Source organism: Chiloscyllium punctatum, chromosome 5, assembly GCF_047496795.1.
Source record: "Chiloscyllium punctatum isolate Juve2018m chromosome 5, sChiPun1.3, whole genome shotgun sequence".
Classification (NCBI taxonomy): Eukaryota; Metazoa; Chordata; class Chondrichthyes; order Orectolobiformes; family Hemiscylliidae; genus Chiloscyllium; species Chiloscyllium punctatum.
The window spans coordinates 140,398,505-140,410,590 of record NC_092743.1 but is presented as its reverse complement, the minus strand read 5'-3'; the positions used below and the strand labels follow the sequence as shown (position 1 = coordinate 140,410,590).

The 12,086-nt window shown below is 40.6% G+C and overlaps 1 protein-coding gene across 4 annotated transcripts in view; it reads right to left on the bottom strand.

Moving 5' to 3' along the window:
- Positions 1 to 8,421: 8,421 nt before the first annotated feature.
- Positions 8,422 to 12,086, bottom strand: part of pde7a (phosphodiesterase 7A) — a 150,465-nt gene continuing 146,800 nt past the window's right edge. For all 4 annotated transcript variants that reach the window (XM_072571523.1, XM_072571524.1, XM_072571527.1 and 1 more), the window contains one exon: positions 8,422 to 10,221. In XM_072571523.1, the coding sequence (XP_072427624.1) occupies positions 10,058 to 10,221 (164 nt within the window). In that variant the 3' untranslated portion in view covers positions 8,422 to 10,057. The remainder of the gene's footprint in view (positions 10,222 to 12,086) is intronic.

Genomic DNA, 12,086 nt, shown 5'->3' with positions numbered 1-12,086 from the left:
TAGTTCTATATCCAAATGGCCAGTTCTCCCTGTGTTCCATGAGGTCTAACCTTGCTAACCAATCTCCCATGGGGAACCTTGTCGAACGCCTTACTGAAGTCCATATAGATCACACCGCTCTGCCCTCATCAATCCTCTTTGTTACTTCTTCAAAAAGCTCAATCAAGTTTGTGAGACATGATTTCCCATGTACAAAGCCATGTTGACTATCCTGAATCAGTCCAAATACATGTACATCCTCTCCCTCAGGATTCCCTCCAACAACTTACCCACAACCGATGTCAGGCTCACTGGTCTGTAGTTCCCTGGCTTGTCCTTACCACCCTTCTTAAACAGTGGCACCACGTTTGTCAACCTCCAGTCTTCCAGTACCTCACTTGTAACTATTGATGATACAAATATCTCAGCAAAGGGCTCAGCAATCACTTCCCTACCTCCCCACAGAGTTCTAGAATACACCTGATCAGGTGTTGGGGATTTATCCCCTTCTATGTGTTTCAAGATATCTAGCACTTCCTCCTTTTGTTATATGGACATTTTTCAAGATATCACCATTTATTTCCCTACATTCTATATGTTCCATGTCCTTTTCCACCATAAACACTGATGCAAAATACTCATTTAGTATCTTTCCCCATCTCCTGCGGTTCCACACAAAGGCTGCCTTGCTGATCTTTGAGAGGCCCTATTCTCTCTAGTTACCCTTTTGTCCTTAACATATTTGTAAAAACCCTTTGGATTCTCCTTAACTCTATTTGCCAAAGTTATCTCATGTCCCCTTTTTCCACTCCTGATTTCCCTCTTAAGTATACCCCTACTGCCTTTATAGAGTCATAGAGATGTACAGCATGGAAACAGACCCTTTGGTCCAACCTGTCCATGCTGAGCAGATATCCCAACCTAATCTAGTCCCACCTGCCAGCACCTGGCCTATGTACCTCTTCCTATTCATATACCCATCCAAATGCCTCTTAAATGTTGCTATTGTACCAGCCTCCACCACTTCCTCTTCCAAGGATTCGTTTGATCTATCTTGCCTATACTTGACAAATGCTCCCTCCTTTTTCTTAATTAAACCCTCAATTTCTTTAGTATTTCAGCATTCCCTGCACCTACCCGTCTTTTCTTTCACCCTTACAGGGATATATTGTGTCTGGACTCTTGTTATTTCTTTTCTGAAGGCTTCCCATTTTCTAGCCATCTCTTTGGTTAGGGCATTGGAATTGTAGAAGAGAATGATGATTAGATGGTAGATAAACTGTCATTGGTCAGGGCATTGTCCTGAGAAATGAACTATAGAATGTGTATCATCTTGTTTGAGTTGATGCAGGTGTAGGTGTTCTTTCTGTTTCAAAGAATGGAGACCTGTGCATTTATATATACAACTTCCAAAGGTGCCATATTGGGAGGCTGACTGACAATCCCCAAGTTGGTTATCAGCATCATTCTTCGTCCACTCCAGTTTAATTAGCAAATGTTGTCCAATTGCCATATCATTCTTAATGTTGGTTACACTGTTTACCACTAACATAGGGTGCTTTGGTCAAGCCAAAGAAACATTGTCTATCACACAAATAATGGATATCAATTTCAGTGCTGGTGGGATGTTAGATGTAGAGGGCAGGTGTACTAAAAACATTTAGTTAAAAGTCAAAGAGCATCTTGCTTCGCTGTTCACACTGCCAAGGTACTGACTATAACCAATCCAATCCAACCAACCTACAAACTCAGTGTCCAACGTTGGATAGGATTCTACAGTTAGACAACACTTGCTAAATAATCCTAAATGTGCTTAAAATAACTAACAATTCTAAATTTGTTGCTAATGTTGTATTCTTGCACTCTGGATGTTTATATATGTATAAAAATACAAAGGTCCTATTTGGACTACATACACACTTGGTACAAACTCAACAAAACAGGTAACAACTGCTCATTAGTTCATAATGCAAGGCAATGCTTTGATCAATCAACTTGTTTAGTTTAAAATTTAAAGCTTAGCAGTTATATGTCAGTCAACATCTGTGCATGCTCCTTGGCAGTACCTCTGTCAATCAGGGTCCAACAGCCAATTAACCAGCACACTCGTACAGTAAAATGTTGTCTTTCCATTGGTGGTACTTGGAAATTGCTCTGATGAATACAAGATAAAAAATGGCAAAACAACAACGTCTTTTTTTCAACAATACATAGAAGTGCTTGAAAGATATTTAACTGTAACCTTGGAACTGTATAGTTAATATATATTGCAGCACCTATTCTAAGATGAATATAACTGTCTAACAGCTGTATTTATATTCCACAATATTGATTTTACATTTTTCAGTATTCACTGCTATCAGATTGCATGATTTAAATTGTTTAAAATATGGCTTCAGCACCTAAGATCACACCGTGACGACTGCTTTTATCATTACAGGTAATTCTCCTATAACGCCATAGTTGTGTTCCAGTGAAACCTTGCTCAATAGAAAATCATTTAATATGAATAATGGGGCCTATGGTAAATGGGAGACACTGGCACCAGTATTGCACAGTATGGTGCAGAGACACTGGCACCAACAATTGCTGAGTTTCACTGGGGTCCTACACTGCAAATCAAGCTGATATTTCCAGAGCTGTCACAAAAGTTAAAGGTTGTGTCAAAGGATGTGGAATCACCAAATTTACCTGTTTGATTGACTCAGACTCAAGTTATCAGAAAACATGGGCCAGATTTTAGAACTTAATAAATAGTAATTTTCATTACATATAAAAATGTTCTAACTACAAGTAACCCACTGAACTGCTGATGTACAACTGTAAAGGTTAAAACTCTTCTCCTGATACTATTTCCTAGTTACCAGTTAAAATCAACAGTTTGCAGCACACTGGCTTTCTTCAGGTTTTAGATATCATCTGGCTTTTCACCTCAAAAGTGTGCACATAGTGAGAAACTTAACTGTTCAGCTCTCTGGGAACCAGAGTTGTCAGGTTATGAACCTTGACATCCAGGACTAGTCATAATTGGCTAAATCTCACTGTAAAATTCTTTGAATAAACCTGTTCAGAGACGCTATTGCTGTATACATCTCTACAGCAGGTGCCTATTGAAATCAGACCTAGTTAGACATAGTGTCCCTATCATTGTGCTACATACCCTGGTACTATGCCATCTCTACACCTTGAAGTTTTTGCTAAGCATCAGAATAAACATGACTCAAGTTTCATTAATTTGTTTTTAAAAAGTACAGCAAGTCCTTCAGTCCTTTGTTGTAAAACAGTGAAAAATAAAGTAAAATACAATGGTCTTTACAATGCTGAGGTTTTTTTGCTTTAGAAACTCTCTGTACAATGTCACAATGCAGTCCAACTGGAACTTTAGGGAACAAACTTCCAATTAAAAGCTTTACAATTAAGCTAGATCATTAAAATGTATGAGGTAAGATATTATTGATAATTGTTGGAGATTTATGATGAAGGGTGTCGTACTTTCTCTAGCCCCTCAGCTAAGTGAGCTGCTTTCACTAGATGGTGTGTTGACAAGTCTGGTAGTCTAACAATGGGGTTTTTTCATTAAGATCTGGAAGTTATAGGATTTGGAGATGCCGGTGTTGGACTGGGGTGTACAAAGTTAAAAATCACAACACCAGGTTATAGTCCAATAGGTTTAATTGGAAGCACATTTGATGAAGGAGCAGCGCTCCGAAAGCTGAGTATCACCATGGAGATTTGATAGCTACTGACAAACATGGTATCAAAAAAAAATTGGTAAATACTATTTCAATATATTACATCTCTACGTTGAGACTTTATACTGAAGCAATTGCCTTTGTTTGAAAAGGGCTTTAAATTGTATTTGCATCTTTATATTCAATGGCAAATTATTTCTGCATTTTCAACTGTTTTATCCTTTCATGATGGCATTATGGTAATGTCACAATCAAGACTACAGAAACCCAAGATAATGTTTGTATTGACCCTTGAAAATGAGAATAATGCTTGGCCTCTTATTCAAATACCTGCTTGCAAAAGAACCCTCATACTTAGGTATGATCAATATCTAACTGATGAAGATAAAGATGCTTGGATGATCTCAACCCTGCTCATCTGAGGCATGGTGCCGCCCTCAGTAGTAGATGTCTCTGGTTCGTCTCTCTCCAGTGACCAACTAACCACATATCTACTACAAGCCCACCCACGCTCACAGTTACCTAGACTACACCTCCTCCCCCCCTACCTCCTTGTAAAAATACCATCCCTTATTCCACAACCTCTGTTCCCAGGATGACCAATTCTACCTTAGAAAATCCCAGATGGCTTCCTTCCAAGATCACAATTTCCTTTCTCATAGACAGAGATGTACAGCACAGAAACAGACCCTTCAGTCCAATCCATCCATGCCGACCAGATATCCCAACCCAATCTAGTCCCACCTGACAGCACCCGGCCCATATCTCCAAACACTTCCTATTCATATACCCATCCAGATGCCAAATGTTGCAATTGTACCAGCCTCCACAACTTATGGCAGTTCATTCCATACATGTACCACTCTCGGAGTGAAAAAGTAGCCCCTTAGGTGTCTTTTATATTTTTCCTCTCTCACCCTAAACCTATGCCCTGTAGTTCTGGATTCCCTCACCCCGGGAAGAGATTTTGTCTATCTTATCCATGCCCCTCATGATTTTGTAAACCTCTATAAGGTCACCCGTCCGCCTCTGAAGTTTAATCAAGAGACATAGCTCAATAAAACATATAATCAAGAAAGAACCCACTCTACTCAATGCAGGCTTATTTTAAGACCACACTTATAAATTCACTTATCTGTTTCCATGCTGTGACCTCCCCAAACAGGTTCCTGCAAGATTAGTTGTGAATGTTGTGGTTCTGTTCGCTGAGCTGGGAATTTGTCTTGCAAACGTTTCGTCCCCTGTCTAGGTGATATCCTCAGTGCTTGGGAGTCTCCTGTGAAGCGCTTCTGTGCTGTTTCCTCCGGCATTTATAGTGGCCTGTCTCTGCCGCTTCCGGTTGTCAGTTCGAGCTGTCCACTGTAGTGGCCGGTATATTGGGTCCAGGTCGATGTGTTTGTTGATAGAGTCTGTGGATGAGTGCCATGCCTCTAGGAATTCCCTGGCTGTTCTCTGTTTTGCTTGCCCTGTAATGGTAGTGTTGTCCCAGTCGAATTCATGTTGCTTGTCGTCTGTGTGTGTGGCTACTAAGGATAGCTAGTCGTGTCGTTTCGTGGCTAGTTGGTGTTCGTGTATACGGATCGTTAACTGTCTTCCTGTTTGTCCGATGTAGTGTTTTCTGCAGTCCTTGCATGGGATTTTGTACACTACATTAGTTTTGCTCATGTACATGACTTTTAAAAGTGCTGCTGTTTTGACCATTTTTCCCCCCCAAGTTCCAAAACAATACAACAGCATATAAAACAGTAATTGCTGCTCCTGGAATTTGAGGAAATAACCTCCAACATCTAAAATACCTCAAAGGAGCAGCTGTTACAGCCAGAAGTTTTTCCTGTCCTCCATCTTGGATTACCAGTTAATTCGATGATGCCCTCCAGCGCATCTCCACTTCCTGCGCTTCTGCCCTTGAACCCCACCCCTCCAACTGCAACAAAGACAGACCCCCCCCTCCCCCAGTCCTCACCTTCCACCCCTTCACCTCGATATATATCCCATCATTCTCCTCCACCATATCCGCTACCTATAAACGGACCCCACCCCAATCAGTGTTCCAGAGAGACCATTCCCTCCGCAACTCGCTCATCAGATACACACCCCACCAGCCTACACACCATGCAGAGATTAGAACAAACTGTCTTTCCCACAATCCAGCCCAAGCTTTGAGTCTGCTATGTGGATGATGACGACATCGTTGTCATCTCAAAATACAGCAAATTAGAAGAAATCCATAAACAACATGCTTACTGCATCGAGGAACAGAACAATAAGACTCCCCTTCCTAGATGTTACAGTAGAACGAACAGCCAATGTAGAGCTGCAGACCAGCGTCTATAGTAAAACAATACGTCAGATACTCAATTACAGGAGCAATCACTCCAACACCCACAAATGGAGCTCCATCAGGACATTATTTAAACAAGCCACAACACACTACATCACCTAGAAACTATGGGAATCCAAAGAAAGACATCTATGCAACATATTTACGAAGATACCCAATTAGCACCATCTTCTGATTCTTAAACAGCAGACCTCAAGAAGGACAATCAACACACCCAGAGAGTCTAGCCACACTTCCATATATTAAAGATATCTCTGAGATGACAACCAGATCACTCCATTCCCGAAGATTTGTGGGCTACCATAATGCCTATCACCACACTGAAACAACTCCTGTACCAACAGAAATGAACGTCATATACAAAACACCCTGCAAGGACTGAAACCAACATTACATCAGACAGATGGGCAGGAAACTAGCCACTAAATGACCAACTATCATTAGTATCCTTAAACACAGACAAAGAAGGACACCTGTTCGGCTGGGACAATACATCCATACTGGGACAGTCTAAACAAAGACACACACGGGTTTCCTAGAGGCCTGGCATTCAAATCTGAATTCCATTAACAAACACTGATTTGGACCCCATTTACCAATCTCTCAGAAGCAGAACCAGAAGTGATATCACCACAACAGACCAAGACAGAAAAATAGCAAGTGGGACAGAACACCAGCACTTCACCGGAAGCTCACTGGTGAGGTTACCTAGCATGGTGACAAAACGTCTGAGAACAAGTCTACCAGCTCGGTGAACAAACTTACAACCAGAACCACAATCTGAGCCACAGACCTTCTCAAACATTGCAAAGGAATGTTGTTGTGGTTATGTTCACCGAGCTGGGAATTTGTGTTGCAGATGTTTCGTCCCCTGTCTAGGTGACATCCTCAGTGCTTGGGAGTCGTTTCGTGGCTAGCCACACACGGAGATGACAAGCAACATGAATGCGACTGGGACAACACTACTATTGTAGGACAAGCCAAACAGAGAAGAGCCAGGGAATTCCTAGAGGCATGGCACTCATCCACAGATTCAATCAATAAGCACATCGACCTGGACCCAATATATCGACCACTGCAGCGGACAGCTGGAACTGACAACCGGAAGTGGCAGATTCAAACCACTACAAATGCTGGAGGAAAGATCACAGAAACACTTCACAGGAGGCTCCCAAGCACTGAGGATGTCACCTAGACAGGGGACGAACATCTGCAACACAAATTCCCAGCTCACAAGTACCTGAGCTACAAATCTTCTCACAGAGGTTGATCACAAAGGAATGTTTGGGGCCAACAGGAAGCCAATTGTTTGGAATAGATTTTAACAATGGAAAGGTATAAGTTCAATTGTATTCATTACATAGGAAGAAGTCACGAGTTTTACTAACTCATGAGTAACTAACAATTCAGACATCAATGGAATAGCTAAATGACAAATCGCATTTAATTATTCCATTGCTAAAAGACAGGGTTCCCAAAGAATATTCTGTATTGTGGAGGCCAACAATAATAAAAGGGAATGAAATCAAAATACAAAGCATTGAAGACACTCAGTAGGTGAATGCACAACTGGTAGGTAGAGTTTAAATTTCAAATCCTTGCTTCTTCATTGGGAGCCAAGTATCAGAGAAACTAGAGTATGGCAGAAAATTAGGTTTAAACCAATAATGACCAAAAAGATGGGGGAAATAAGTAAATAGGAAAACAAAAGGGTAGGGAAATGCAGGATCAGTTGGAAAACCAGAAAGCTGCGAGGAAGTGATTAACAGGAGAGAGTTTTTAGCTTATCTATCTTGTTTTTAGCTTATCTATCTTGTTTTTATAAGCCTCATGTATCAAAAAATAAATTGGAACATTTCAGACAGCTACGTTAAAATGCACGCAAGCAACTAGAGGTTGTCATTCGGTTCTTAGTGACTGTGATGCTCTCGTGAAGCAATCCAGTTGCAGCAGGTAATCAGGAGCGTAATGAAATGTTGGCTCTTATGTCATGAAAGTTGGAGTATAAAATAGTAGGGAAGTCTCACTGGAGCTGTACAAGGTGCTGCTGAGACCACATCTGGACTACAGAGAGCAGTTTTGGTCCCATTACTTAAGGAAAGATATTGCTTTAGAGGCAGTTCAGAGAAGGCTCACTAGGATGATCCCTGGTATGGCAGGAATGCCTTTATCAGACAAGGTTGAACAGGTTGGGTCTCATTGGAATATTATTCACACAAATTTTTTTTAAGCTTACAGGTTTTTGCATTTGGTTGATGATAGCAAAACTGGCACTGTTATAAAAAATGTATATTATGAAGACTTCTGTCACGTTTTACTGGGCAAGTGATTAAATTGAAATCCTGTGAAATGCAAACCGTATAGTATCAATTCAAGTGTTAAAATTTCACAGATCAAACAGACAAGAAGTTCAAAAGGTATGTCAATTCTTTTATTCAAAATTTGAACAGCAACAGGCACATATCAAAATATGAATATGGCATCTCTACCAACAACTTGGTAATGTCCCTAAGCTTAATATTGAAGCCTTCACGTCTCAAAGATGGCTGTTGCAACAAATTGTAAACAAAATTCTTTTAAACAGTCCTGAAATACAAGTTAACTAAAAAAAAAGAGAAAAGCACCAAGTTTGTTTCACTGGAAAATGCCAAACCTAAGATACAGTTTTGCTTTACTGTACATAATCAACAACTACTTAAAACATTGTAAAATACAAAATGGAATGTTTGAAGTTTAAAATAACATCCGTAATTTTATCCTACAAAGGGTTCATCTTTCACATCAAACGAGGCCCACAGGGGAGTAACAATTCACTCGCAAAAAGATTGAGGAACAATGCACTTTCCAAAATAAAAACAGATTTGGTCACTTAGCTTTGTGCATAGTTTTAAGGCATCTATAGCAATGTTAAGATTTTTTCTTCAATCTGGCTACACAGATGTCACATTCTGAAGAAATCTAAATGGTGAAAGTGGTATTTGTTCGCATATATTTATTCTTAGGTACCACGATCACACGCTCCAGAAACACAGGCAAAAATCCTGAGCTGATCCTTGTAACAGTTTACTGCCACTATCACTAAGTGCAGTTCATGCATGAAAACCACACGTTGGCTTCACCCACTAATCTGTTTTTCTATTTCTTCAAATCTCCCCCAAAAAAAAGGCAAAGGCCAGCAGCACTCTTTTTTCAGATTTGCTGAAGTAAAGCTGGTTGTGGTCAGAGATGAAGGCTGGATTCACAGTGCACTAAAGGAACACCATGGCAGAAGAGAGGCTTCCATGGGAACGTAAATGGCATCACAAAGATTAAAATCGAGCTGCAGCATTTATTTTGTTCTATCTTCTTACCAAATAGCATTTCTGAATTTTGTGGCTCCTTTTCCACTATGCTTCAAGGCAAGAACCAGAACCAAAAAGTATCAAAAATACAGCATTGTAAACAAATCTCTGAGGCAGAAAAGGACTGGCTTCTTTGCATGCATTCAGTCACTCAAAAATGGTGGGAAGAGAACAAAAGCTCTTCTTTGTACCAACATCAGAAGATTTTCACTAAGTTCATATTTTAGCCATCTAAATAAAAAGAAACCACAGAAAACCCCAAGTGCAGAAATTCTAAATATCAGTCTGTTTTACAAATATTCAAAATAACCGTTGATAAATGGCACTTTCCGGGACGCTGTCACCCTCCTTTCATCACTCCCTTCAGTTTGGCCACCACTGCAGTTTACGTGCTCAATGTCTCACAAAAGCCAACTGAGGTATTTGTGTATTGCTTTATGTTCAGGCCTAGCAAGGGGCAAAGAAGCAATATGATGCTTTGAAAAAAGCATGGAATTACATTAGCATTGGCACGGATACACATGCAACTGTGACAGTCAGAGCCTGCAAATGTATCTCAATTCTTCCCCCCCCAACCAAAAGCATCATCACATTTGCATTCCACTGAAGAGGCAGAAAAATAATTGTCCGCTTCACGGAACCAGTTAGGTGTGGGATAAAATAATTCGTGGCTTTCCTGAGGTAATAATTCAGTCCATTTCTGCTCAAATAAAATCAGTATCATCTCCACCTTGGGACTGTTCCTGCAGTAATCCTTTCCAGCTAGCATTATTCAAGCTAAGGTGTCCAAGCATGGTCTGTGACAGTGTTGTGTTGGAGAATCGAGACCATTCCACAAAAAGAGGTTTCGCTACGTAAGTGATGAAACCTAGTGTACAAAATACAATTATAATTAACCACAGTAATATATTTTAAACAGACATGTTCACAGAATTCCTACAGTGTGGAGGCAGGCCATTCAGCCCATTGAGTCCACACCAATCCTCCCACCCACACCAAGTCCCCTACTCTTTTCCTGTAATCCTGCATGGTTAAGCCATTTAATCTGCATCCCCATGGACACTACGGGCAATTTCCCATGGCCAATCCACCTAACCTGCGCATCTTTGGACTGTGGGAAGAAACGGGAGCACCCAGAGGAAACCCACGGAGATTTGCTAACTCCACACAGACAGTCGAGTGTGCAATCGAACCCAGATCCCTGGTGCTGAGGGTAACAGTGCTAACCACTGAGCCATTCTTGTGGAGGTTTTATATAATGGGAATCAGCATCCAGCATTATTTTCTCTGAAGTAATGAAAATCAATGCCATAAGCAAGGAATTTGACATTTACTTCAACAAAGTTTGAAACAGTCCTATTGGTGAGTTACACTTCAGAGTGTCGGTATGGACTTGTTGGGCCAAATCCAATCTAATCTAATGATTTTAGAAAACATTTTCAACTACACTTCTGACACATACATTATCAATGTAAAATAAAAATCAGGTTGTTACAGTAATATTGATACTATTGTTAGAACCCTCACTGATTATTCATTAGTTTTAGTTTAATCTTTTATCAATTTTCGTTTGGAGCCGTTAACGGAACACGGAGATGAACATCACCTTTGAAAAGTGGGAAACAGCTTATGTTAAAAACAGAAGCCAGAATAAGCAAGCTGCTTTTTGTTAACGAGGTTAGACCTGGAGGTTAACTGCAGGTTGGATCTCAATCAAAATATTCTAGATGCTTTGTCATGAGGGAAGAGCATTGTGTTTAAACAGAGAGCAGAAGTTGGCTATTAATGAGGTCAATATCTGGCAACTGGTTCCAGCAAGTCTGGAAGAGACCTAATGCTCAACCAGGTGACCAATATTGAATGGTGAACAGAAAGTGGTCGAGTTTGAATGGATTTTCAGACCGTTTTCTATGGCCAGGATTTCCCATTATCTTGGCTAAATGTGAGGATGGGAGTCTTTAGAAACGAGAGCCTCACCAGTCCTCGCCAGCAAGAAAGTGAGGCAAGTCAAGTGTGAAATTGGTGAGCGGGCAAGCTTTTTGGCCAATCAGGTACCATGACAGAATGTCCAATCTCCATCTGACACTGCCAGCCAATAAGAAGCTGACAGTTACTGCAGGTAGCAGCAACCAGCAAAGGGCCACAGCAGTTTAAAAAGGCCATTGAAAGAGATATAGGAAAATCAATAAGAAGAGGTTTTACCTTACATAAAGGGAAAGCAGCTGGTCAGCAGCAATGTAGGCACACTGAAGCCTGGAAGTGGGGATGTTAGCATTAACTGGGTAAATGACAAACAGGCTGAATAATTACTTTGCCTCAGTATTTACAGTAGAAAAGGTGGATAGCTTGTTGAAAGTTAAAGGAAACTAATAGTGAATTGGAGACAGGGACTGAATAAAATTAATTGAAGTAAAACTTTGAAATAAACAGAACTAAAGAATGACATATGTCCAGGACATGACGTTCCCATCTGAGGGGGTTAAAGGAAGGAGGGGAGCATATTTTAGATGCTTTATCTCAAATCTTTCAGGGAGTTGGCTAGTTCAGTTGGACGGATGACTGGTTTACAATGCAGAATTATGTCAACAATGTGGGTTCAACCTCCTGCACCAGCTGAGGCATCTACGAAGATTCCTCCTTTTCAACCTCACCACTCACATCTCTCTCTAATGAGCAATCAGTCCTATGGTCCTCTGGGATATGGCAACATAAGTGTTATAATCTTTCAGAGTT